Genomic DNA, 25,223 nt, shown 5'->3' on the forward strand with positions numbered 1-25,223 from the left:
AAAATGAACTCGGAAACTAGATCATACTCGTATTTGCAAAATCAGACTCATTAAAGTCTAATCGATAGAAAAATATCTCTAAAACACGTCTAATCTCCGTTAAATTTTATTTGTATATCGTTACCCGGTATACCAGGCAGTATAAAATAACTAAAGTGATATAGCTGAGCGACATTACTAGCAATGGGGGGCGTGCATGAAATATAGGAGCCGTCAGATTTTTTGCGCGAGGCGTAAATGTGACGTATATGCTTCCGATGTAGCCCACAAGATGGCAGAACCAACTATGCACAAGGAGACGTACCTACGAGAACGGTAGATGGTAGCACTTGCTTTGGCATTTTACATGTGCACATATGTTTCCGATTCAGGCCACAAGATGGCAGGCCCTCCAACGCGCACGGTCCCTATAGGTATTTTGAAAATAGGTACCTAATTGTTTCAGAGTAATTGACGTAAAACTTTTGTAATATATTCCACCCTCCCACCGACGCAAGCGTTTTCCTGGATTAACACTCCCTAAGAACTGAAATTGGGTTCTGGATACGGAAAGGAACTCCGACAAGAATAATAAAAACCGGACAAGTGCGAGTCGGACTCGCCCACCGAGGGTTCCGTACTTTTTAGTATTTGTTGTTATAGCGGCAACAAATATACATAATCTGTGAAAATTTCAACTGTTTAGCTATTACGGTTCATGAGATACAGCCTGGTGACAGACAGACGGACAGTGGAGGCTTAGGTTCCCGTTTTTACCCTTTGGGTACGGAGCCCTAAAAAACACTTGCCCTCATTGTATATGTATTGTGACCAGAAAATTTTCCTCATTCTACTCAGCCGATGCGAAATTTACACCTGTCAGAAATCATCTCGTCTAACAGTAAGTGAAAGAAGCTTTTTCTGTGAATATGAATAAGTAGGTAGGTAAAATTTGCTTTGATTTTATCTTTACATTGGATGTTTTCCCGTCTTTGATATTTTATGTCAGCTTACATTTCATCTTGAGGCAGGTTTAGTGTGAGACTTCCACGCACGTCATCCCCATACTGCACATAGCCCGCGAAACCCACGCAGCCGTACAGTATTGACACCGTCACCATGGCGATGTTCAGCACCCCAGGACAGCCCAGGAACTGCGTGGGTTTCACCATCTCATTCTCGACTGGCATCACCACGCCAATACCTTCCATTGCAAACAAGCTCGTGCTGAAAAACAATAAAACACACGAATGAATAAACTGGTGGATATGAAATGACAGCTTTTTAGTATGAAAACCAGTGTCGCCAAACTCACACATTCATAGTTAAGTAGGTACAACACGGCATACATTAATAGCAACTTTACATTTCAATAGGGTTTTACCGGTTGACATTTTTAGAATGATTATCAACTGTAGGTAACATGGTATACCGCGGTCTAAATTAATGTCAATGTCCTACTCCGTGAAAAAAAAACAATTGGCCTGATGACAAATTTTGAAATCCCTTTTAATATTATCGGTACACTTGTATTGGTTCCGAAAAACACAATATTTCAGCTATACTCATAAGATTTAACATAAATAATTGCATTTTATTATAGCTAGTTTAAACCTCGCGCGAAAACGCCTCACACGCCATTTGTGACGTCATAAATTATGGTGGTAGACATTATTTACATACTTACAGTTACGAATTTCCCTTGAATCCGAATGATATTGTTAATTCAGCACCATATATTACGATTAGGGGTGATAAATACATTACAAAAATTGTTCACAATAAGTCATTTTATACAAAGACTCACACGGTTGCAATTTAAGATGAATTATTTAGATACATGTAAATTTTGAGTGAAAATCACCGAGCGCCGGATTTACTTTTTAATTTTTTCTAGTTACGACAGCCAACATGGCAATGATAGTTCCATTCAGCCAAAAAATTAAAAAAGTTTTTTGTGAAATATCGTATTATTTAGCGTTTTATTTATATAATAACAAATAAATATTTACTTTATATCGTGTAATAATATTTTTTGGACGTAATAAATGTTTAGTGGCGAAATAATATTTTTTTTGAACTTCCAAACTCTTTGGTGAGGACGTAATGGATTACAGTCAATGAGGTTGTCTATGTTGCTCTAAGAGATATGTCATACATTGATGACGTCAATTCTTAGCTCGCTTCTGATTCGCGTTTCAGTCAAAATGGCCGATTAGAGAATTTTGCAGTTTTATTTTATTGAATATATTAATAATCCTAATGTTTATACTGAGATTGGGCCATTTTTTAGAATCGTATTTACGTATATGTTTCATTGAAACCATTATTTCCATGATTCTTTGTTACTGTCATCAGGCCAATTATAATTTCGCAAGAGTCACTTGTCAGTGGAGCATTGTGATGATACGGAACCCTTAAGGTACGAGTTCAACTCGCACTGACCGGTATTTTTTCTGGCAATAGGAATTCCATTCCTGCTCGGCTAAATCACAAGACGAGGTATAAAATGGAGAAATCAATTTAAGCTTTAGAGCCGTTGAAAAGGAGAAGGGTGCACACCCTTTTTTAATGTCGGGGAAAGGACCATGGGCAACTTTGTATGGAGCCTGGACCCAACGCCAACAAAAATGAGAGTAAGGTCATTAGATAGGTATTTCTATGTACTTCATTTTGTTCTATGGGCACCAAACGGAATTCCATTGCAAAACTGAGATATTGGTAGTTTAGCCAAAATGTCGTCACCCTTATTACCTACTGCGGACTGTTGGATACGTCTAATTCAACCGACCGATCAAAAACCGCAATGTAATGAAACTCGTATGCGAGTTCTCGCATCGTTAAATGAGCCCTTACCTTATAAAATTAGGTATCCCCGTAATAGGAGCAGCCAGTTTCCTTTCTGATAGATCGGGAGGGTCCCTCAAGCAGTAGTAGACAGAGATACCGATGGCCGCGGCCCACACGAAGTTGGCGAGAGCAGAGAACGGGACGAGGTACTTCAACTTGTTGATTTGGGTGAGTGGTACCAGAACCACTAAAGTCAGCGCGCAGTAGACGGTGACAGACCAGGAGGGCCCTCCGTATTCGTCTGATACCTGGAAATGTATAAATGGTTACTGCGCCATAATTATTTCACGTCCCAATGCGGGTCACCGGCTAATAATACCTATTTCATACATAACGTACACGCTCCATCCTGCCTCGGGTGTAACGATTACGACAGAATACAGAATCTTACGGCCTGTTTCGAACTTCAATATGTTACGTTAAAAATTAGCTCTAGATATGATATGGCTATCGTATGTAGAACAAATTTTAGTTCGAATCAAGTGACAAGTGACTACCCTAAAGAACCAAGCTTTCCTCATGGACCAACTACGTATGCACAACTAGTTGTGCCATCAAAAATATGTATTCCTAATGGCACAACTAGTTGTGCATACATAGTTGGTCCATGAGGAAGCTCTCTAACCCATTCTTTATAACACAACTACAGTCAAAAGAGGAAATAGATCGCTTTCATATTAATAACCTCTTTAGATATTGACAATGATAATGTTTTGCATTATTTGCATCCATTAATTGTGATGTACAATTACTTGTATGTAAACGAATTTAACCAGTTTCTAAGAAAATAACGTTTGTTCTGGACTCCTGAAAATAAATTATCATTCGTCATTATTACAAAGTGTTTTAATATTTTTGCATATAAGGGGTTGTGCACAAATCACGCGAGATTCGATACGGGGAGGATGGGGTCACGAAAAAATCACGATAAATCACGTTGGGGGAGGGGGGGCTATAAGGAAACCTCGCGTGTATTTTTCTACAGTGAACGAAACTAAGAAAATAAAACCTTCCACATGAGTAGATACTTTTTCTCGGTTTCGTTAAACATAAATCTTCACTCTGCACTTCAAAATAGCGAGTCTATTTAATGAAAATAGAAAAATAAACAAGATTTTCTATATACAATACTACTTATTTAAAAATTAGGTCGAATGAAAAAAATTCAAAAAAATACACGTGAGGTTGTGTGGGAGGAGGGGGGTAGCCAAAAACCGCACCAAATATCACCAAGGGGGAGGGGGGTCTAAAAGTAGCCGAAAACACCTCGCGTGATTTGTGCACAACCCCTAAGATAAAGAAAGCGGGAGCTATAATTTGTTGAAGAAAAGTGAGAAATTTTATTTTTACAACTCTACCGCTACGCTAGCTCTACCGCTTGGAATATTTATGGAAGTTATAAATGTTCACATATTCCTACTGGCTTTTAATAAATTGGAAATATTCCACAAATGTGCACGAAAAAGACCTATACGTATATCTGATGGCGACTGTACATTTCGACAAAAACAGGCAACACTCAAGAATAGTTGTGTATTTGGGAACTCAAATTAAATGCCAGTAAACCAGTTGTATCTAAGGGAAGGATTTAGAAAAAAAAATCCTTATGACACAACTAGTTGTGCATACGTAGTTGTTCCATTAGGAAAGCTTGGTTCAAAATTTGCTCATACGAAATGAAAAACATGATCCGATCTGCCTCGAATATAATTCCCTGATCGTATATTAGATGAAATAATGCAACTATTGAATGTCACCATATCATATCGGGTTTTATCGTTAACATCGATATCAAAATCTTTAGAGATTCCTCCTATGTAATTACTCACCTGTTTGAAGGATTCTGCCACTACCACAACATAGACACAACAAGCGCCTATGTGAGTTACGGCTAGAGCCCAGTCTGCTAATTCTCTGTAAATCAAAGACATCGAATCATTACATATTCATATTCATTTATTTCGTAAATGCACACTAAACAATTGGCTACGTGCGAAGTGCATGGTGGGGGTAAGTAATACGATCGCAGCGCATGCGGTGGTGAAAATTGAAACTAATGAAGGATAGCGTCATAAGTGTCATAACATTTCATACCAGTTATATGGCTCGAAATGGAACTTTAATTTACGATTACTCCTGATATATTCATTTAAATTGTATGGTGTAAGGAACCATTATAATCTGTATGAAATGCTTATTAATATAACGAACGTATTTCATTTAATAATTATTTATACTGTATGCGTGTAAATAGCTTTGCAAATGCCACATATACTGTGATATTTGTCTAGAAGTTAAAAATGGGTATAGTAAATTATCCTTAAAAGATAGACATACACCATCGTGGACTTTTTTGTAGACCCATGAAAGAGAGACAACCCCACCATACATTGTGTTGTTATAGCTCAAACGTATTAGTTGGTATTAGGTGGCGTTTTCGATTAAAGCTCCTAGCCAGCGTGATTTTTTCCAACAACATCGTCATATTTCAACCAATTTAAACGAAACCTTAACAAGTTATATACCTAAACCTTCCTCAAGAATCACTATTGATAAATGAAAATCATGTGAAAATCCGTTCAGTAGTTCTTGAGTTTTGGAGTAGTTTTATAAGATGTAGTGAATTGACGTTTTCCCCTAGATTTACGGATGCTAGGTCGCGTGACAGTCGTGCACGTAACGAATACACGTCAGAAACGGTTTGTAGTTGAAGTTTTGCTGCATCACAATATTTGTCGTTGTCAAACTGCGCGTTGTACAAAGTCGCTCGCGGCACAATGCACGTGGGGTCTTTTTATAGAGAGATCTCGTCAGGGTTCCATATTTATTCTAGTTCACTGAGTTGTATAGCAACAGGTTACCTGGCAAACGCGGAGAACCTCCGTATGGGCTTGGGGCCCATCTGGAAGACCAGGTCACACGTGTCTGCGTACCCGAGAGCCGGCCTCTTGAGCTCCACGCACAGTTGCTGTGATGTCCTCACCTGTGCAACAGAAATAAGTAACAAGATATTCAATGACGGTTTCTATAAGGAATGTTACTGAGGAAAATTACTCAATACCAGATTTTCATGAAAAGGATATGATCAAATCACGCAGAATTGTTAAAATGGCTACTGCATTTTGTCATTCCCTAAAAACCCCGTGATGTCTGGGTCGGTTTAGTGAACAAACGAAATAGGTCAAATCAGCTAACATACTTTATCCTAAATTATTTTTGTAACAAGCAAAAACGTCTGCAAATGATGGCACAATTAATGATTTAAGACATGTAATACTCTTGACGATAGATATCGCTAGGTGTCCCCGTTCGCTAAGGCTTAAACATGATGATGATGTCTCCGTCGACGGCGACATCATGACAAGCTTTTTATTTTTTTAAGATTATCTTTAAAAGGGTTTTTATTAACTATTAAACGCATGGGCACGACAAAGGTTTTGAAACACGATCCTGCCACTTCACCCATAATATTGCTCGGAGATATCGTAGATGAAATGTATCTTGACGTTTAATGTCCCCTTTGTGCAGACAGCAGCAGCAGCAGAGGCAGAATAATTGCTCTAAACTGCGAGCTTTGTGTTAAGGCGTTAAGGCACACATATATATGAATTATGAAGGATGTGGTGGAAAAATTCGCAACGTCAACGTCAACGGGAGCGACGGGCTATTGTGTCGACGTATCCCGTAGTCGCCAGTTCGAGCTTAAATAAATAAATATGGAGTACTTATAGCACATTAAATTACATAAATTGACTAAGTCCCACTGTAAGCTCAAGCAACAATATAAATACACTAGTTTATAAATAGGTACTTTAATACAAAGAAAACACCCATGACACAGGAACACATATCCGTGCTCATAAATAGGTAAACAGAGTGACCCGAGACAGTGAGTTTTTCCACTTTTCCTTTAGTGATTTGGATCAAATCCCTAAACCACGTCATTGTATCGAGAAAATGAGCTCTGTAGTACTAGTACAACTCATTTTGCCATTTCACTGGTCATGTTTAGGGACTATAAAGGGACCCACAGATTACCAGTTCGCCGGACGATATCAGCCTGTCAGTTGTTCGGCTTTTGCTTTTGACTGATAGGCCGATATCGTCCGGCGGACTGGTAATCAGTGGGCCCCTTTAAATAATTATCAGCCTCTCGATATACCGAGTGAAAACGTCTTAAAACTTCATACTTTTGTCAGTGTATTTTCTAAAACCTTACGTGGTGTAGTAACACAAACGAGAACCCAGTTGAGTAAACGCATGGATCATTTGTACGTAAGTTACGTGACTTATCTAACGGGAAAATAAAGTACAAAAGTAATTGGTAATTCAATTTCCTAATAGGTAATACAAGGTACATTTATGACGCAAGGCCGTCAACGTAACAACGCGGTGAATTGTTTTATTACTTGTCCATGATTCAATTTATATGTATAATGTATTCTAGACAGACCACAATCCCTCTTAGGGATAAGTTAAAATGTGTACTACACATTTTGGTATGTTTTATCTGATGTAACCAATACTTATTCCTTTTTTTTCGTACAATAAAGTGTTTAAGTACTTACTTACTTACCACAAATTGTTTTAAATAAAATATTTAATTGCCTATTCGAAAACCCGGCCAAGTGCGAGTCGGATTGGTTTGCTGTATGGGAATCCCACTTAAATATTTATTATATTCTGTTTTTAGTATTTGTTGTTATAGCGCGATAGCGGCAACAGAAATACATCGTTTGTGAAGATTTCAACTGCCTAGCTATCACGGTTCATGAGATACAGCCTGGTGACAAACAGACAGACGGGCAGCGGAGTCTTAGTAATAGGGTTCCGATTTTACCCTTTGGGTACGGAACCCTAAAAAGTGGATGTTTCAAATACTGATTGCGGTTATGCCTACGGTTACACGTAATTTGCATTGCGTCATGACCTCTTTTCTTAATTGTCAAATTAAGCTCACAAGTGAAACTTGTGCCACTCACAAAACGAGGAAAACAAACAATGGTACATACATAACTAGAAAATAAACAACACAAGCGATTGTAAGTTTTAACAACAAAAAAATAAGATTCAGTTTTCGTTTCGTGCAATGTTAATAAAGACACAACTTTCTAAATTCGTTACCTCAAACGCCTCAAACCGCAAACAAATCACAGTTGCATATTGCATTGTATGCATTAATCGTTAATTGAAAATAGTGCAGTTGTGATAAATTAATAAACCATTGTTACATAATCGTTAACCGTATTGCAGCGCGGCATTGCTGCCGACTGCATTGCTGCCGAAAATGTCAAAATTCCAGGCAGCAACATCGATCTTAACATTTGCGGCAATGATGCAGTTGGCGGCAATATCGCGCTGTATGTTAGTTATATTGTAACATAGATAAGATCAAGCTTAGAATAAATTTAAGAAGTGTAACACTCTTTCTTGCGGTAGATGTCGCTAAGGGTCCCCTTGACCTATAATATGGTGGAAAGATTTGCTGGCTATGGATGAGGTCTTGGTGGCTCAGATGGCAGAGCGCTGGAGTAACGATCCAGTGGCCGTGAGTTCAAGTCTCGCCCAAGACAGTAATTTTTCCACTTTTAAATTTATTCTAAGCTTAATAGCATCGTTCGCAGACGTGTCTGCTTGTTAAAAATTAAAATAGATAAGATCGTTATTTACATTACAATGGGTCACCATCGTTAGCGTTTTAGCGTTAGCGTCAGCCTTATTGACAACCTTCAATAAGTACAGTCCCCGTCAGATATATCGAAGCGGCGACTCAAAAATATCTGTATCTTCACTTTATACAGTGAAACCTGGATAAGTGAGAAACCTCTATAGCTGGGACTCAAGGTGCGGTCCCGACACTTTAGCACTGAATTACCTCTGTTAGTGAGATAAAACGAACCTCTATAACTGGGATCAGTTGTTGTGATTTTATAGTCACATTTACCTCTATAATTGAGACAGAGAGTGTATTTTACCTTTTTACTGAGACTATATTTATAAGATTACATTTTCCTAATTGTTTTTTTAGAATTTTATACAAATTACCTCTGTATCTGAGATAACGTCAATCTATGACCTCTCTAACTTGGACTTTATTGATCCAGTTCCGTATTCTTACTAACTCTTAGTCTATCCACAAATTCCGCATTTGCTTAATTGTGACTAAACGTCTTCAAGTTTCATTTAGTTACTTTATGTTTAAAACTATCGAAACGAAAGCTGAAATCTTGATAAGTAACAAGAATAAACAAATTTTCATTTTATTTTCTAAGACGCAATGAAGTACGTATCAAATTTAATTTAAAAAATCTATCCTTTGGAAAATCATTCAAAATAAATTCAAAGAAATATTTAAACAGACTTTAAAAATATTTAGGGACAGGGATTATTTTATCTAAACATTTAAAGATAGTTACAAAATACCTTATTAACCACCTCTATAACTGAGATATTTCCTCTATTCTCACCTCTATTAATGTGACCCTCTGTAAATGAGACAGAAATTTATTTGTACCTGGCTAATTGAGAGCCTGGGTAAGTGGAATACCTCTTTAAGTGAGACAAATCTGCTCGTCCCTTGAAGTCTCACTTATCCAGGTTTCACTGTACAAATTATAACCAGTGATCGTTAATTTTCCAGCAATTTTGGTGCAGCATAGTAAAAATAAAGGATTTCCTTCATTTTTTTTCTAGGGAGAGGATTGGTTAAGATTAATATTACTGTTATTAACCCTAATTATCCATTCCACCTAGAGTAGGGCATGCAGATGCTTTTAATCAACAATGCTGCACCAAAATTGGTGGAAAATTAACGATCACTGATTATAACATACCTACACAATGAGATGAGGTAACGATTTTCTTACTTCATTTGTTTTGTTACTGATATACTATACTATTACGTAAGGCTGTCAAATGATACGAATTTCCTATTCACACATACATTGGTTATTTGATCAAAATATAGATTCATATAAATTGACATGAATGTAATTTGTAATGCAATCGTATGTTGTGTATATAAATCTAAATCTAACGCTTAAAAACTAGGTATTGTACAAAAATCTATTTCCATTGACCTAACCTAAAAAACAATTACCTACTAAATTGGATAAATTTGAGTAGGTCATTCCTACCGTAATGTCGGGCTACTTTAGCCCTGGAGGGTAACTTTGGCCATTGAAATTTACTCGGTGCAGGTTATATATATATATATATATTATTGCACTATAATTATGGAAATATGCAATGAGGTTGGTTTTAGCTAACCTTTGACATTTTTATGTTTTTATTAGACCCTTTTAAATGAGGTTTTCATGTGGGTCGAAGTTACCCTCCATTGGGTCAAAGTAACCCGAATTTGCGTTAATTAATTTTTTGACATTCTCTACTGCAGCAGTATTGCTGCTATAGTCGCAATCCGAATGTAAACTTAAATATGTTTTTTAAAACATTCAAAAGGACAGATTGGAATTTCAGACGTGAATTCCTTAAAAATAGGTTACCTACTTACTGTGCCTAGGAATACTGTCATTGTTCGTTCGCGGACGGTATGTGACGTCATATATCATAGACCAAAGGGAACAAAAAACTACGCGAATGCTATTCGTGTCCGCGAAGCTTTCCCCGTTGTACAGTCACCCGCAATAATATGTTCCTCTTCGAAGGCGGCAAAAATATGTGACACGCTCTTATGGCTCTACAAATAAGATCGTGTCAGATATTTTTGCGGCCTTTGTTGTGTAACATTATTGCAGGTGACTGTACCTATGAATTTCAGAGACAACGAAACCGTGAAGAAATAGGAAATTTGTACAAGATTCTTTTCTCGATATTCACGTGAAGTTTGCTTATAAAGGTCCCTCCATCGAGAATTAGAAAACTTCGATAGCTGGCTAACTTTATAACGATTTTTAGGATTTTAGGGTTCCGTACTCGACTGGGAATCCTTAGAATTTCATGACTTTTCTTCTTCAACCTAAAGTGGAGTGTTGTCGGATTAATGTTTTCAACAAATGTCAATGTGACGTTTTCAACCAAAAAGTACCTCATTGTCAGTTGTCGATAAGGTTGATTTCAACTTGCAGCTATATGAAAATAGCGCCTTATTAATAACCGACAATGAGTACCCTTTTGGTTGATAATGGCATAAAAATCGCTCAGATGTCAGTATGAGGAGATACCTACCTTTGCTTGTTATGTTCATAATTGCTACAAAAAGACCCCATTTTAGTCTGTCTATTGTGAAATGTAGTGATTTAAATATTTCACTCGGACATTACAATAAATCGTCTGCCATAAGCATTACAGACAGACAGACAGCTACTAAATCCTACACTAAGAACGATCCAAAATGCTCTTGGGTTGTTTTTCTAATCTAACCACAACAATGGTAAACATATCAAACAATGTCACTTCGTTCTAACTTCACCCTTCGTTTTCCTCCGCAAAGAATTTTTATTATTCAGCCCCCATTTCAAACTTTTCTTTATTGTGATGGAAATAAGTGAAATAACGTTATGTTAGAGTTGGTACACTGAATGCTTCTGACAGATCGTCGCTGTTGATTGCACCTTGTTTACGTTCTGTTACTTTTGTGTCAAACAAAAATATTGCATTGCTAATCCGCGTAATACCACAGGTAATACTAACATACTAGTCAAACGCAATCCTTTCTAGCGAACGTATAAAATATTAAAAGAGTAATCCTCAGACAAAGCAGCAATCAGCTAAATCGATTTATAAGTTTTATAACATACGTCAAGATCTTTTAAGTTTGTGACGACGATTTGGCATAAAAAGACAACAAATTCCACATTTGGAATAAAAATACATCTTGTCAACATATGAATCTCGACTTACAAGTATGTGTATGGCATGTGCGCATATGAAGCCAATGAGCGCCATGCCGATGGAGCCGACGAGCAGCCCGGCGTTCTTGAATGCCAAAGGCATCGCCAGCACGCCGGAGCCCAGAGAAGCCTTTAGGAGGTGCGCCAGCGCGCCCACGGTCCTGAAAGAGTGTAATTTAAAAGTTACAAACACAAGTGACAATACAATACAATACAATACAAGGTAACATTCCGATAGTAGTAGCTATAGGAGAGGATACAAAGGCACAAGACCGAGAACGGTGCAAGAGTTTGGAGGAGGCTTAAACCGGGAAGGGGTCCTAATACTTTATTAGATAGAATCTTAGGATAGAATTTAATAGTTCCTACTTATTTATGTAGTTTACAATCGAAAAAAAATCACCTATTCTATAGAAGAAATTGTCTTTGATTCATCGAAATGTATGAGACGGCAGATTTTTTTCGCGATTTCGGGATTGGCCCCATAGTAAAACTTGTTAAGTATGACCTGCATATTCACCCTTCAGAGTTTGGTCAGAGATAACAGTTTCACTTTGTATTGTACCTACGGTTTTAATTGTTAACATTCTCTCCTACAAATACCTAACCTATATCGGAATGTCGGAAATTCCAGTGAATATTAATTAGCGCCACTAAATTTTCCGAGAATATTTGATTTTTGATTGGGAAATTGATCGGGAATACTATCAAGCGCCTATCATACATTAATATGTGAAAACTCGTACAGAATTCTCATTTTGCATACATACCAAAGGTTGGCAGGGGTTGGCCAACAAAAAGGTCCCGGATGTTTACAAAGAGGGTCTGTTAGACGGGTTTTTTGTGTCCGGAGCATAGACTAAACAGACACCGTATAAAAAAATGTTGAAAACAGCGTGAGGTTACCAGATAAGTATAAAACTTCAGACAAGTATAAAGCAAGAAGATAGGGGACGTAAGCCACCTAAGGGCGCACCAGAGCGTGGATCAGCTACACTCTAATAATACGAGTTAAAAATTGCCTACTCCAGGGCACACAGTCGCTGTGGCCGAAATTGGTCAGGAGAGTCATCATCATCATAAAACTTCACTTACAAATTGCTACGCTGCGATAAGTACCTACAGGGTTGCGTGCATTCTATACTACTTTGTACGATGAAAATCCTAAGATTTAATAGTAGATATGTTTTTAAATAGACTATTTTGTGTCCCACTGCTGGGCAAAGTGCAAAAAATAGTTCAAAAAGTAATCTATTAAACAGGAACTCAGGTAGATACGACCGGCGTGGTTTTACGATCGGCCGCCGACGTATCCTCCATCTTGTAGTTGAGGTGATCTGTGCTGATCTGTGGCATGAACTTTCCATGGCGACTTAATGGTAATCTATCTACGTCAAAAAGATGCGATTAAACTGGACTAAGTTGTTGTTTGACTTTAACTTTGTGTGAACGTCCTTAAGGAAACGTACCCTAACGTACTGTAACGGGACATTAAAAGAGCATTCCATGAAATTTAATACTGTTGTCCCGTACAAATGCGTATTTTATGAAGATTCGCATCAATAACTTTTTTTAGTATAAGTTAAATAATAAGTTTATGCGACTTTCTTGAAGACACCATAAAATAAACGAACTTTAAAGTCATTTTTTCGTACTTTTTGTTTTTATCCTTATCTTATAGACATGTTATGTTTTACCTAGTTCCTAAAATTGTTATGATAAATGTCTTTCAATAATATATCCAAATCGTTAACTTTTGGTATGTCTACAGAAAAGGCGCCGGTTTTCCCTAACGTTTTTGTCCCGTATAATAAATACTTTTTCTGTGTCAATGGACCAAAAATACGCCAGACAAATATTCCTATCATAGATTCATATCAATGAGCCTTTCGTATCATCATCAGATTTGAAGATCAATTTTCAACGTGATAAGAACAAAAAGGAATCAATTCAAGATGGCTTTTTTATTACAAATTTGACTACAGATTTAGTTATAATAATTTTCGAATTCTCATATATCAACGTTCAATGATGGGTGATTTTTCGAATACATATATACTTATTGACTACAGACTCATATGGACCATTTTGGGCCTCAGATATCAATTTTCTTCACAACCAGTACAAAAATGACGAAATTCCAGATGGTAACCGTTTTTTTTACTATTGACTACGGATTCATATAAAGATCCGTTCGGATTATCAGATATCAATTTTCATCATGATCAGGCCAAAAATGAAGAAGTTCAACATGGCGGCAGTCTGGGGGCCGATTTTTGAATATCGACCGCTCGATTTCGTGTATTTCATTCAATAATATCTCCACTACTAGGCATTTAAATTCTACTAATAGAATTGAAAACGAGTGGTCAATACCATTCGATTCCCAATTTCTATCGCTCGTATTTCAAAAATTTGCATTTCGCCGTTTCCCACCGATTTTCGAGTGACGAAATCGAGCGCTCGAAATTCAAAAATCGGCCCCCTGTTCCAATGTTGACTACGAATTCATATTAAGCGGCCTTTCAGATCTTCAGTTATCATTTTTTGTTATGTACAGGAACCAGATTCTGATCTTAATGTCTTGATCTGAAACTATTATGGATTTGATGTTAGCTGTCAAAAGTGAAATTTCTGAAGAAATTATGAAGAAATTCAAGATGGCGACTTTGTGTATTGTCGACTCCCGTTATGTCCTGTTAAGTCCTTCCGCAGACCCCCAGATATAATGTAGAATATACTCGTATCTTCCAACTTATAGGCCAATTCAAGTTTTAGTTATTAGATCACAACAGTATCATATCGTAACAGATGGAATAACTAAAACTCGAATTGGCCTGTTAAAAAACTTTTAAGTTCAAATGTTGTAAAGCCCCTATCCAATGATTTTTTGGAAATTCAACCGCTTGGGATAAAATTGAGGTTGAATTCTTTTACCAACTATAAGTAGGTATTATAAGTAAGTAATAAAATATATTGGAACTTACGATGTGTTTGAGGCCAAAGGTCTGTGGTCTGCGGGTACGTAGGGATCCAAGTCTTCTCGTGAGCCATTGTATGCCAATTCTATTCTGTAACAATTTTTTTTTCAATTTAATATAAATAAAAAATAAGCTGCAATGGAGGGGCCGTATCGTACCAGGACACTAAAGGGCTGACTTCGGATCGACCAAGGTTGAGACAACTTCATCACGTTGCACCGTCAAGAACCCATCAGCTCTTAAATTGAATGATGATAAAAAAATAAGATAAAGATAAAATATAACTCATTGTTACACACACAAAAGAAAGAAAAGGTAAAAATTACTAAATAAGTATATCCCTTAAATCGACAGAAAGCAAGGAAGGTCGTGAATTCAAACCACCTCGGCGCTCAATAGTAGCAATAAATCTGACAAAAAAAAAATACAGAAAAAGAGAGTCAAAGCTTAAGTCCAGTATTTTGATGTTGCCGAATTAAGGGATGTTTTAGTCACTGATAACTGAGCAATGTCACTTTGAGAACAAGGAAATAATGAAGAAAATCCAACAAACGAGAGTCACGATAACCGGTGTAATTTTTACCAAGTTTTTCATATTCTTTTCTAAATTGTTGTAGACCCAGTATAAAGTTTGTGAGAGTGGTGATTTAAACATAAAACCAAGAGATAAATAATTTAATATTTATTATACGACAAAAAGTTGCCGGCTGTTGAATTCATAAAAATATTATGTTGGAAACATTTTTTTGCGGACGTCACATTTTTTACTGAGGCTGTTAAATCACCGTATATTTTTAGGCTGACAGAATAGAGCACGGAAAAGTTTTTCATTGGTCAGGTTACAAACTATCAAGACCTCTAAATTTAGACATGGTAAGGTAAGGTTAAGACACCGGTTACCCTCACATTGACATATGTACTTGTGAATTATTATCTATTGCATGGAAGCGTCATCTTCTCGTTGTGAAGGTTTACTATCCAGTTGTCTTATTCTCAGTGATACAATATAAAAACGCGAATAATCATGACCACGCTGCGGATATGATGGTCGCCGATTATCGACGTGATGAGCAAATGTCACTTTTTGACACCGCGCTATTGGAAGAGACACACATTGTTATGACAACGCTATTACGTACTATGCTCACTTGTCTTTGTCGCATGTCGCCACGGTATTGGCTTTTTCTCCTTTTTGCTTTAAAAATAATGTATAATGAATATTTTATTGCGTAAGTCATTTGGTCCCTGGGGTAACCGGAAAGGTTTGGACTCAATTAAATTAGAGAAACGAACGTTGAAGAAGAAATTGTAGTACCCGTATAGTTGTGGCATTAATTTCAAAGCATTCGATTGAATCTTCGGCGTAACCTGATCCATCTTTAATAAGAATTAATAATTGTTTAGTAAACGTCAAATATAAACAGCAGTAAATGATGAAAATGAGTAGTAATAGCTCAGATGGTGGTTTCCAAATGTCGCTGTTCGATTTAACAAACCACACTGGACGTAACGCCGTATTGACAGGCACTTTAGTTAATTGGTACCGATTTAACCCCAATATATACAATGAGTAAATTGTGATGAAACGCGTAGTTTTCATTGCATCATCTAATTTTATAAGCTATCAATTATGATTCTAATAAGACTGCGTCTTACTGCAAAAGGACATAGACTATGACACAACATAATTATCTAGAGTTAGATCGAGGTAAGTCTGCAACGATTCTGATAGTACACGCAGTGCAAGTGTAATTTATACGTCATAATTTCATACAAATTTGACGTTTAAAATTACACTTGCACTACGTGTGGTATCAAATTCGTTGCAGACTTACCTCGGTCTGACTATATCTAAACCTAATTTTATATCTCATCTAGGTTATTTAATAAAATATATAATACAGTGTGTAAATCCAATACGGGCAATAAATCAGAGTTCATAAATATGTGGGTTCAACGCGGTAACGCAGCAAGTGTGATGGGCACCTTTGCGCCGGGGGCGATGCGGGGTGGGTTATTTGATTAGTTTTTATAGGTTAGTTTGGGTTTAGTTGTAATTTATAGTTTTAGAGTTTATTGATAGTTTATTTCTTAGTTCTTAAGTGAAATTGACATTAATGTAATTCTCGCTTATTAATTAAATGTAAAGTGTAGTATGTAGGTACAAATTGAATAGTCTAAAGCAAATAAATAATATGTAGGTATAAATTATTTCACCTTAATCCATTGCAATAAGGTGAAAAAAATGTACTCATATTTAGAAACTCGACTGTACCCAAATTAATTAGGTAATAAAAGCAGGGCGGTAAATGAAGCTGTAAACTTAAATATAATTAAGATTAATCAAACTGGCAACGGATTATGTTCGATCGAGCATGAAATGATGTAATAAAACATGGCCCACCACGGATAACAGCCATAAAAGCGATTAAGAAATTCGTTGATTATTTACCGTATTTGGTTTAAAAAAGAAGGATAATATGAAAAAATTGGTTCGGACGAGATTCGAACTTGCGACTAGTTTGGCTTATTCTTCGGCTGCGAATATGTCCATCAAATATACCTAACTTTCAATCTGCGCCTTACGTCTTATACTGCTCCATACATTTCTGAACTTAAATACTTCCCCTAGAGGGCTCTTTCCCACTGAACATACTGTTTTCTGCGGGTACGATTTTCTGCACTATCCCGTTTTAGTAGTATGCGTGTAGTATCCCGTAGACAGAATGCTTGTGTGAACGTTAAGGGGCCCACTGATTAACAGTCCGCCGGACGGTATCGGCCTGTCAGTTAGAACAAAATTTTGACAGTTCCGAACAACTGACAGGCCGATACCGTCCGACGGACTGTTAACTGTACATCGGTGGACTTTATGCCTTTTGTAATATGGTCCAACGATGTACAGTCAGGAGTGTTGCTGTTTGTATAATTTAGCACGTGTATAAAACGGGATCGTGCAGAAAACCGTACCCGGAAAAAGCGGGATGTTCAGTGGGAAAGGACGTTTATTCCCTTCGGGGGGGGGGGGGGGGGGGGGGGTGCCCGTTCTAAATTCGCGGTGGTGTACGTGTGAATTACGATGGTAGCCCAAAATGTATTTTGACGGTACAGTTGCCATCAGATATATCGGAGCGGCTAAGGCACTCACAAATATCTGAACACGCCTCTATTGTCAGGGCGTTAGAGTGCGTGTTCAGATATTGTGAACACCTTGGCCGCTCCGATATATCTGATGCCGACTGTACAATATAGGTAATTGAACTATTTGTCACGTATTACTTTTGTGACGTAAACAATTATTATAATGACGTAGTTAGATTTTTATTGTGAATAACAATTATACTGATTCGTTATGTACCTATATTCAATGAATTATTTTCTTGCTCTATTTTATTTGCCTCGTTATGAATCACGGTATTTACACGGTAATAATGCCCTAATATAATTACGTTATTGTAACATAAGAACATTATACTAGCAAAAAGCAGAGCTTTGTAAGGGCTCGCGGAGGTTTTCTACCTTAACGTACCGAACCGGTTGCTGTCCGGTAGGTACGCCTGTCTGTTACAGCTTTTACTTTATCCTTTAAAAACGTGTCCAGACGACAAAATCAAATTGCCAATATCATCCACACGTAATATACAATTTCCTAAGTGCATTACATCCTACACGGTCGCCCAGTACTTTTTGTAAGGAACCCAACTGGCTTTCCTACATAATGTTGGATCAGCAAGCCAATGTTCTTGAATTTATTTTTGCGTCCACTCCACACAATTGATCGAAAAACTATCCCGTCTGGACACCTACTGGCGGTAATCACGCTGCTCCGCACATAAACTAACACACACAGTTCCACTAGGTACAGCCAGGGTCCAGCATCAGCTCTATCTTGGGTACTGCTCTTCCAAGTTCTCATTAAGACGTGTCAGATGACCAAAACAGCGTGTGCCTATGTTGCACCAAACCTGAGTTCCACTAGGTACAGCCAGGGTTTAGCATCAGCTCTATCTTGGGTACTAATCTCGTAAGTGCTCATCAAGACGAGTCGGATGGCCAAAACAGCGTGTGCCTATGTTGCAACAAACCTGAGTTCCACTAGGTACTGCCAGGGTTCAGCATGAGTTCTATCTTGGGTACTGTTCTCCCAAGTGCTCATCATGACGAGTCGGATGTCCAGAATAGCGTGTGTCTATGTTGCATCAAACCTGATCGAGTTCCACTAGGTTCAGCCAGGGTTCAGCATCAGCTCTATCTTGGGTACTACTTTCCTAAGTTCTCATCAAGACGAGTTGCATGACCAAAACAGCGTGTGCCTATGTTGTATAAAACCCGAGCTCCATTAGGCACTGTCAGGGTTCAGCATCAGCTATCTTGGGTACTGAAAGTACTGATCTACCCAGTGATCATCATGACGAGTCGGATATCCAAAACAGCGTGTGTCTATGTATGTTGCATCAAACCCGAGCTCCACTAGGTACTGCCAGGGTTCGGCATCGGCTCTATCTTGGGTACTACTCTCCTAAGTGCTCATCAAGGTGAGTCGGATGACCAAACCATAATGTGCCTTTGTTACACCAAACCTGAGTTCCACTAGGTACTGCCAGGGTACTGGGTCATTTTGCTGAACTGCACGCCGACGTTTCGATTGGCTTGCAGTTCCCATACAAGTTGCAGTCGGGTTGTAGTCCGTCTGTATCGGCCCTAAGTCACTGAAGTTTGTATTAATTATGCTTATCTTTATTTATAATTTTAGCAGTTCCAAGGGGTTACTAATGGATTACCGAAATATTTTTGCCAGATTTTCATATCCCAAACAATTTATCCCAAAAATATAAAATCCAACTAATCATTTCCCAACTAAACAAGTCGAAAAAAAATATTTTCCAAGAGAACGATATGCAAAAAAATATTTTGACATTTCCTTACTTTGGCAACATTTATTTTACCAAATTTTAATTACTCGAAAGTATTAGTTGGCAAAGAATACAAAAACCATAACAAAACATGACAAATGTAACAGTTATCAAAAAAAGAAATTGCCAATTTTTATTTGAACAAATTTTAATTTCTCCAAATGAGTACTTACCAAAGAATACAAAAACCAAAACTAAACGTGACAAACTATTGTATTTTGTCATTTTCTTATTTTGACAATTATTATTTCACATTTTGTTATTTATTTAATAAATACTTTAAATAATTCCAAATTTAGTAATGGCAAATATTACAGAACAAATGTCAAAAATTATTATCTGTAGGGTGGTACGAATTGCATTTCACTAATATTTTAATAAGTGGGTAGGAGATTGAAGTATCCGTATAAGCGTCTGAATACCGTCGATATTTATTATTAACTTATTCAACTGACTTTGTGCGTAGTAGAAGCTGTATTGAGTGTGTTGCTTATGCTTATGATTGAACCATTACTTGTTTAGTACCTAATAATTATGAGTGAATCAAGTGATACCGGTGACGAATGTGACACATTTACTTCCACAAAAGGTGGCATAAAGTTATTTAAGAATGGTTATACCTATTTTTTTCTTTAAAATGTTCTAGTAAAGGTAAAATAGTAAAGATTGAAAATAAAATACTCATTTATGTTTTTTTTTTCATCGATAACAATCCCTTTTTATAAAGCAAGTGAGACCTGGTAGCCGGTCGACGAAGCCCCGCTTCGCGGAGCTTCTATTTTCTGCTCTGAGGAACACAAGGTAACTAACGAACCTATCTAGGTGGAAATATACGTAATACTGTAGTGTTTTTTAATGCGGGGGGCTTCGCCCCCCGAGCCCCCCTTTCGGGGGGCTTCGCCCCCCCGTCCCCCCTTTTGGTAGCTTTCGCGTGGTTTAGACTAACGCAACATATTCTAAAGTATGACTTAATTAATAATCGTTAACAAGTGAGACTCGGCAGCCGGTCGACGAAGCCCCGCTTCTCGCTTCGCGGGGCTTCTATTTTCTGCTCTGAGGAACACAAGGTAACTAACGAACCTATCTAGGTAAAAATACAGGTAATACTGTAGTGTTTTTACAATGCGGGGGGCTCCGATAACAATCCCTTTTTTTAAAGTAAGTGAGACCCGGCAGCCGGTCGACGAAGCCCCGCTTCGCGGGGCTTCTATTTTCTGCTCTAAGGAACACAAGGTAACTAACGAACCTATCTAGGTGGAAATATACGTAATACTGTAGTGTTTTTTCAATGCGGGGGGCTTCGCCCCCCGAGCCCCCCTTTCGGGGGGCTTCGCCCCCCCGTCCCCCCTTTTGGTAGCTTTCGCGTGGTTTAGACTAACGCAACATATTCTAAAGTATGACTTAATTAATAAAAAAACAATTGTTGCATATTACAATCCCCTTTTTTAAAGCAAGTGAGACTCGGCAGCCGGTCGACGAAGCCCCGCTTCTCGCTTCGCGGGGCTTCTATTTTCTGCTCTGAGGAACACAAGGTAACTAACGAACCTATCTAGGTAAAAATACAGGTAATACTGTAGTGTTTTTACAATGCGGGGAGCTCCGATAACAATCCCTTTTTTTAAAGTAAGTGAGACCCGGCAGCCGGTCGACGAAGCCCCGCTTCGCGGGGCTTCTATTTTCTGCTCTGAGGAACACAAGGTAACTAACGAACCTATCTAGGTGGAAATATACGTAATACTGTAGTGTTTTTTCAATGCGGGGGGCTTCGCCCCCCGAGCCCCCCTTTCGGGGGCTTCGCCCCCCCGTCCCCCCTTTTGGTAGCTTTCGCGTGGTTTAGACTAACGCAACATATTCTAAAGTATGACTTAATTAATAAAAAAACAATTGTTGCATATTACAATCCCTTTTTTTAAAGCAAGTGAGACTTGGCAACCGCTCTAAGGAACACAAGGTAACTCACGAACCTACGTAGGTAATAGTGGTTTTTTGGGCAGCTTTCGGGCTGTTTAGTTTCCCAAACCAAACTAAGCACCCACTTTACCTAACCTAGCCGTAACACATTTTTAATAACTTAATGTTTTGGATAGACATAATTTGTCCAGTAGTGGTTTTGCAATACATTTGTTTGAACAAACATTTTTTAAGTAAAGATATTTTTGGAAAAAATAATTTTGTCCAGTGATTCATTTGACGAAAATAAATTTGAGCGAACATTTATAGTCTAAGTAAAACATTTGGAAAAAAAACAGTTGGTCTTATAAAAGTTGCAAAGTAATAGTTTGGGAAATGATCATTTGTCGGAATTTAAGTTTGTTAAATGTTCATATGGGAAAGATTGAGTTGACAAACGTGCAGTTGGTAAAATTTGGTTGGGAAACGAAATTAAAAGGATCCCAGTTCCAAGCAATAGTAACACTAAAGGCGCCATTCATTAATTACGTAAGACAATTTTTGCCAGCGTTTGACCCCCTCCCTCCCCTATGTAAGAAATAATAAGAATAGGCTGACCCCGTCCAGCCACCAATATAATTTATTTTCAAAAAAAATATTTTTATGAATGTTTATTTGGACCTGTACAAAGGTACTTGAGCTCGTTTAAGCTAACTCTGCACCGTGTTTGATAGCATAGAGTGTGGAAGTATTATTTTAAACGTCATAATTTCATAGAAATTAAAAAAAATATCGCATGTTGTGATCTTACTTAAGAACTATGAAAACCCCCTCCCCCCCCCCTTGTAAGAAAAAATATGATATGTTCGACCCCCCTCCACCCCAAAATCGTCTTACGTAATAAATGAATGGCGCCAAAACTGTATCTCGAACTGAAAATACCCGATTTAAGTTTGCTAACACAACATGACTGATCATCACATCGTCAGCGTCACAAAACATACGAGTAAATTGACCTCCGCAGTAAATATACAGCAAGATTGATTGTTCTAGTAGGTATTCACAAAAACCTTTATTGCTAAAATGGGAATCAAACCAAGTGAAGCGAGATGGGTTGAATCCAAAATTGTACCCACTTTGGTATTCATCGTTGTTAATGGCGTAAACGCCATCGACATTATTGAACTTGAAAACACCACATAGGTATCGTATTGTCTGAATACCCACAACACAAGCCTTCTTAAGTAGTCAATTTGTATAAGAATTTCCAATATTTATTTATATATTTATTACTAACGCCATCTGTTAGAGAAAGAAATAATTAACATTAGCACGAATGTTAATTCATCATTTTGCCAACAGATGTCGCTAGTAGTAATACAAAGTGTTATTACTTTATTTTATTTTTTTAGGTTTATAAAATGATATTTTTATGTTTGATAACACATCTAGACATGAATTTAAATTACTATGTTAAATTTCAAACCTAACAGTGCAGTAGTTTTTCCGTAAAGTGTACCACAAGAATGCATAGTTCGTCGATTAGTGATAGGGCTCGCTTCGCTCGCCCTAATTAACATTAATATCTGGGAGACCGAGCTTTGCTCGGAAATATATAAAAACTCAAAAATACGCGTTTTCCCAGAGAATAGCTAGAGCTAGATCGATTTTTCGCCCCCGAAAACCCCCACATAGCAAATTTCATCGAAATCGTTAGAGCCGTTTCCGAGAACCCCGAAATATATATATAAATAAACAAGAATTGCACGTTTAAAGCTGGTTTAAAGGTATTAGATTATTTTTAACGGCCTCCTAGCCTTGTCGGTAGTGAGCTTGGAGGTCCCGGGTTCGATCCCGGTAAGAGCATTTATAAGGTAACAGTTATAGAGGGTTAGTCAAGTCACAGTAGATGTAGCACCGACCGGAAAGTCTTATGTTGTTGAGATTAGAGTTTCCAGTCGGTGCTACATCTATTGTCACTTGACAGTACTACTACTACTACTTAAAGTACTGATAATTCCGCTACTCGATGCTAGATGTCGACTATGAAAATACTAACATTTTTGGTGCCAAAACTGATGTATGGAGTGAGCACTCTTGTCTTACTATATTTCTCTATGGTAAAGTACCTAGTGTAAAAGCCTCGAACTGTTTGGATGTTGTTGCATACCTGTTATTGGTGCGTATATTATACGTGTCTACTGTACTTATGTAACTTTATTTGCTTTGTTTATAACTTTACTGTTGGTGTGTCTTATAAAAAAAAAATACTAACTTGGAGCTGTAGTTGTCCGAAACGCGGCGCGGTGCCGGCGGCGGCGGCGATTGCTTCTCAGTCTTCGCCATCTTGTGTTAGGAGAAAATGTCAAAGTGATTTCTTTTGACGTTTTTGGGTTACATCGCCACGGCTCCCGGTATTTAATCTGAACAAAAAAAAAACAAATTCTTATTTTCAATCAGATTTTGACTGGGACGACCCGACGGGACACAATGACGTTTTCCGTGATAAAAAACATTAACCCTTAATGAAACGGAACACTTTTTATGAGATTTTTTAAAACTAAGAATGGTTTTTAGGTAATTTGGGTAGATTACGAAAATATATATAAAAAAAAAATAAGTGGGGAGAAACGGGGGGTTTTGCGGTGGGGGGTTTTCCCGTTATCCGTTACGGAATAGCAAAACTTTGAATGAAGTGGGAAATAGTTTCCCATTGTCCGATACGGTTAAGAACTTTTTACTAGTTAGTAGCTCCCCCCGGCTTTGCTTAGAATTCAAGTATGATTTTTTTACGTTATCTTCAAACGTAAATGAAAAAAAAAAAAGAAGCCTGGGTCATTGGTCTCTATGGGTGTACCACAGGGGTCAATATTGGGACCTTTCCTGTTCCTTATCTACATAAATGACTTGCCATTCCTTGTTAAGACCCACCATGATATAGTATTGTTTGCAGACGACACCTCACTTATTTTCAAAGTCAAACGACAGCAACAAGCTTACAATGATGTAAACAATGCTATTTCAAAAGTAGTAAATTGGTTCAATGTTAATAATTTATTGTTAAATGAGAAAAAGACTAAATGTATTAAGTTTGTCACTAGTAGTAACGTAAGGCATGTGCAAACAAGTGTCATTGTGAAGGATGAGGAATTGGAATTAGTTGATAGTACAGTTTTTCTTGGTATAACTTTAGATTCTAAACTCCAGTGGGGTCCCCATATTGCTACTCTTTCGAATAGACTGAGCTCTGCAGCTTTTGCAGTGAGCAAAATCCGTCAGTTAACTGACGTGAAAACAGCTCGATTAGTATATTTTAGTTACTTCCATAGCATTATGGCATATGGTATTTTACTGTGGGGCGGTGCTTCAGAGATAAATACCATTTTTGTTCTGCAGAAGAGGGCTATTCGAGCAATATACAAAATGAACCATAGAGACTCACTTAGAGATAAATTTAAGGAAATTGACATAATGACAGTGCACTGTCAATACATTTATGAGAATATTCTGTATGTACATAAAAATATTGTAAATTTTAGGAAAAATTGTGAAATTCATAATATTAATACTAGAAATAAACATAAGCTCGCAGTGCCCTTCACTCGGCTCCATAAAATTAAAAAATCATTCATGGGTAATTGTGTAAGATTTTATAATAAACTTCCAAACCATATTACTGAATTATCTATTAATAAATTTAAGAATTATGTAAAGCGTAAACTTATTTCTAAAGCTTATTATACCACACAAGACTACAT

General features: G+C 37.4%; 1 protein-coding gene, 1 long non-coding RNA gene and 1 other non-coding gene across 3 annotated transcripts in view; 2 read left to right on the forward strand and 1 right to left on the reverse strand.

The window, feature by feature from the left end:
- LOC134806465 (uncharacterized) overlaps window positions 1-5,512 on the forward strand; it is a 320,640-nt gene extending 315,128 nt beyond the window's left edge. Inside the window, exon 3 of the long non-coding RNA XR_010146530.1 lies at window positions 4,906-5,512. This is a non-coding gene — a long non-coding RNA (uncharacterized LOC134806465). The remainder of the gene's footprint in view (window positions 1-4,905) is intronic.
- LOC134806414 (proton-coupled amino acid transporter-like protein pathetic) overlaps window positions 1-25,223 on the reverse strand; it is a 54,510-nt gene that overhangs the window by 3,770 nt on the left and 25,517 nt on the right. Inside the window, exons 2-8 of the mRNA XM_063779680.1 lie at window positions 23,741-23,888; window positions 14,669-14,752; window positions 11,692-11,842; window positions 5,691-5,812; window positions 4,659-4,743; window positions 2,836-3,077; window positions 994-1,206 (exon numbers count right to left, since the gene is read on the reverse strand). Of these exons, the coding sequence (XP_063635750.1) occupies window positions 994-1,206; window positions 2,836-3,077; window positions 4,659-4,743; window positions 5,691-5,812; window positions 11,692-11,842; window positions 14,669-14,752; window positions 23,741-23,811 (968 nt within the window). The 5' untranslated portion in view covers window positions 23,812-23,888. The remainder of the gene's footprint in view (window positions 1-993; window positions 1,207-2,835; window positions 3,078-4,658; window positions 4,744-5,690; window positions 5,813-11,691; window positions 11,843-14,668; window positions 14,753-23,740; window positions 23,889-25,223) is intronic.
- On the forward strand, window positions 8,330-8,402 carry Trnav-aac (transfer RNA valine (anticodon AAC)). The gene has a single exon. It is a non-coding gene; the product is annotated as a tRNA-Val (tRNA).

This window comes from Cydia splendana, chromosome 3, assembly GCF_910591565.1.
Source record: "Cydia splendana chromosome 3, ilCydSple1.2, whole genome shotgun sequence".
NCBI classification, from domain to species: domain Eukaryota; kingdom Metazoa; phylum Arthropoda; class Insecta; order Lepidoptera; family Tortricidae; genus Cydia; species Cydia splendana.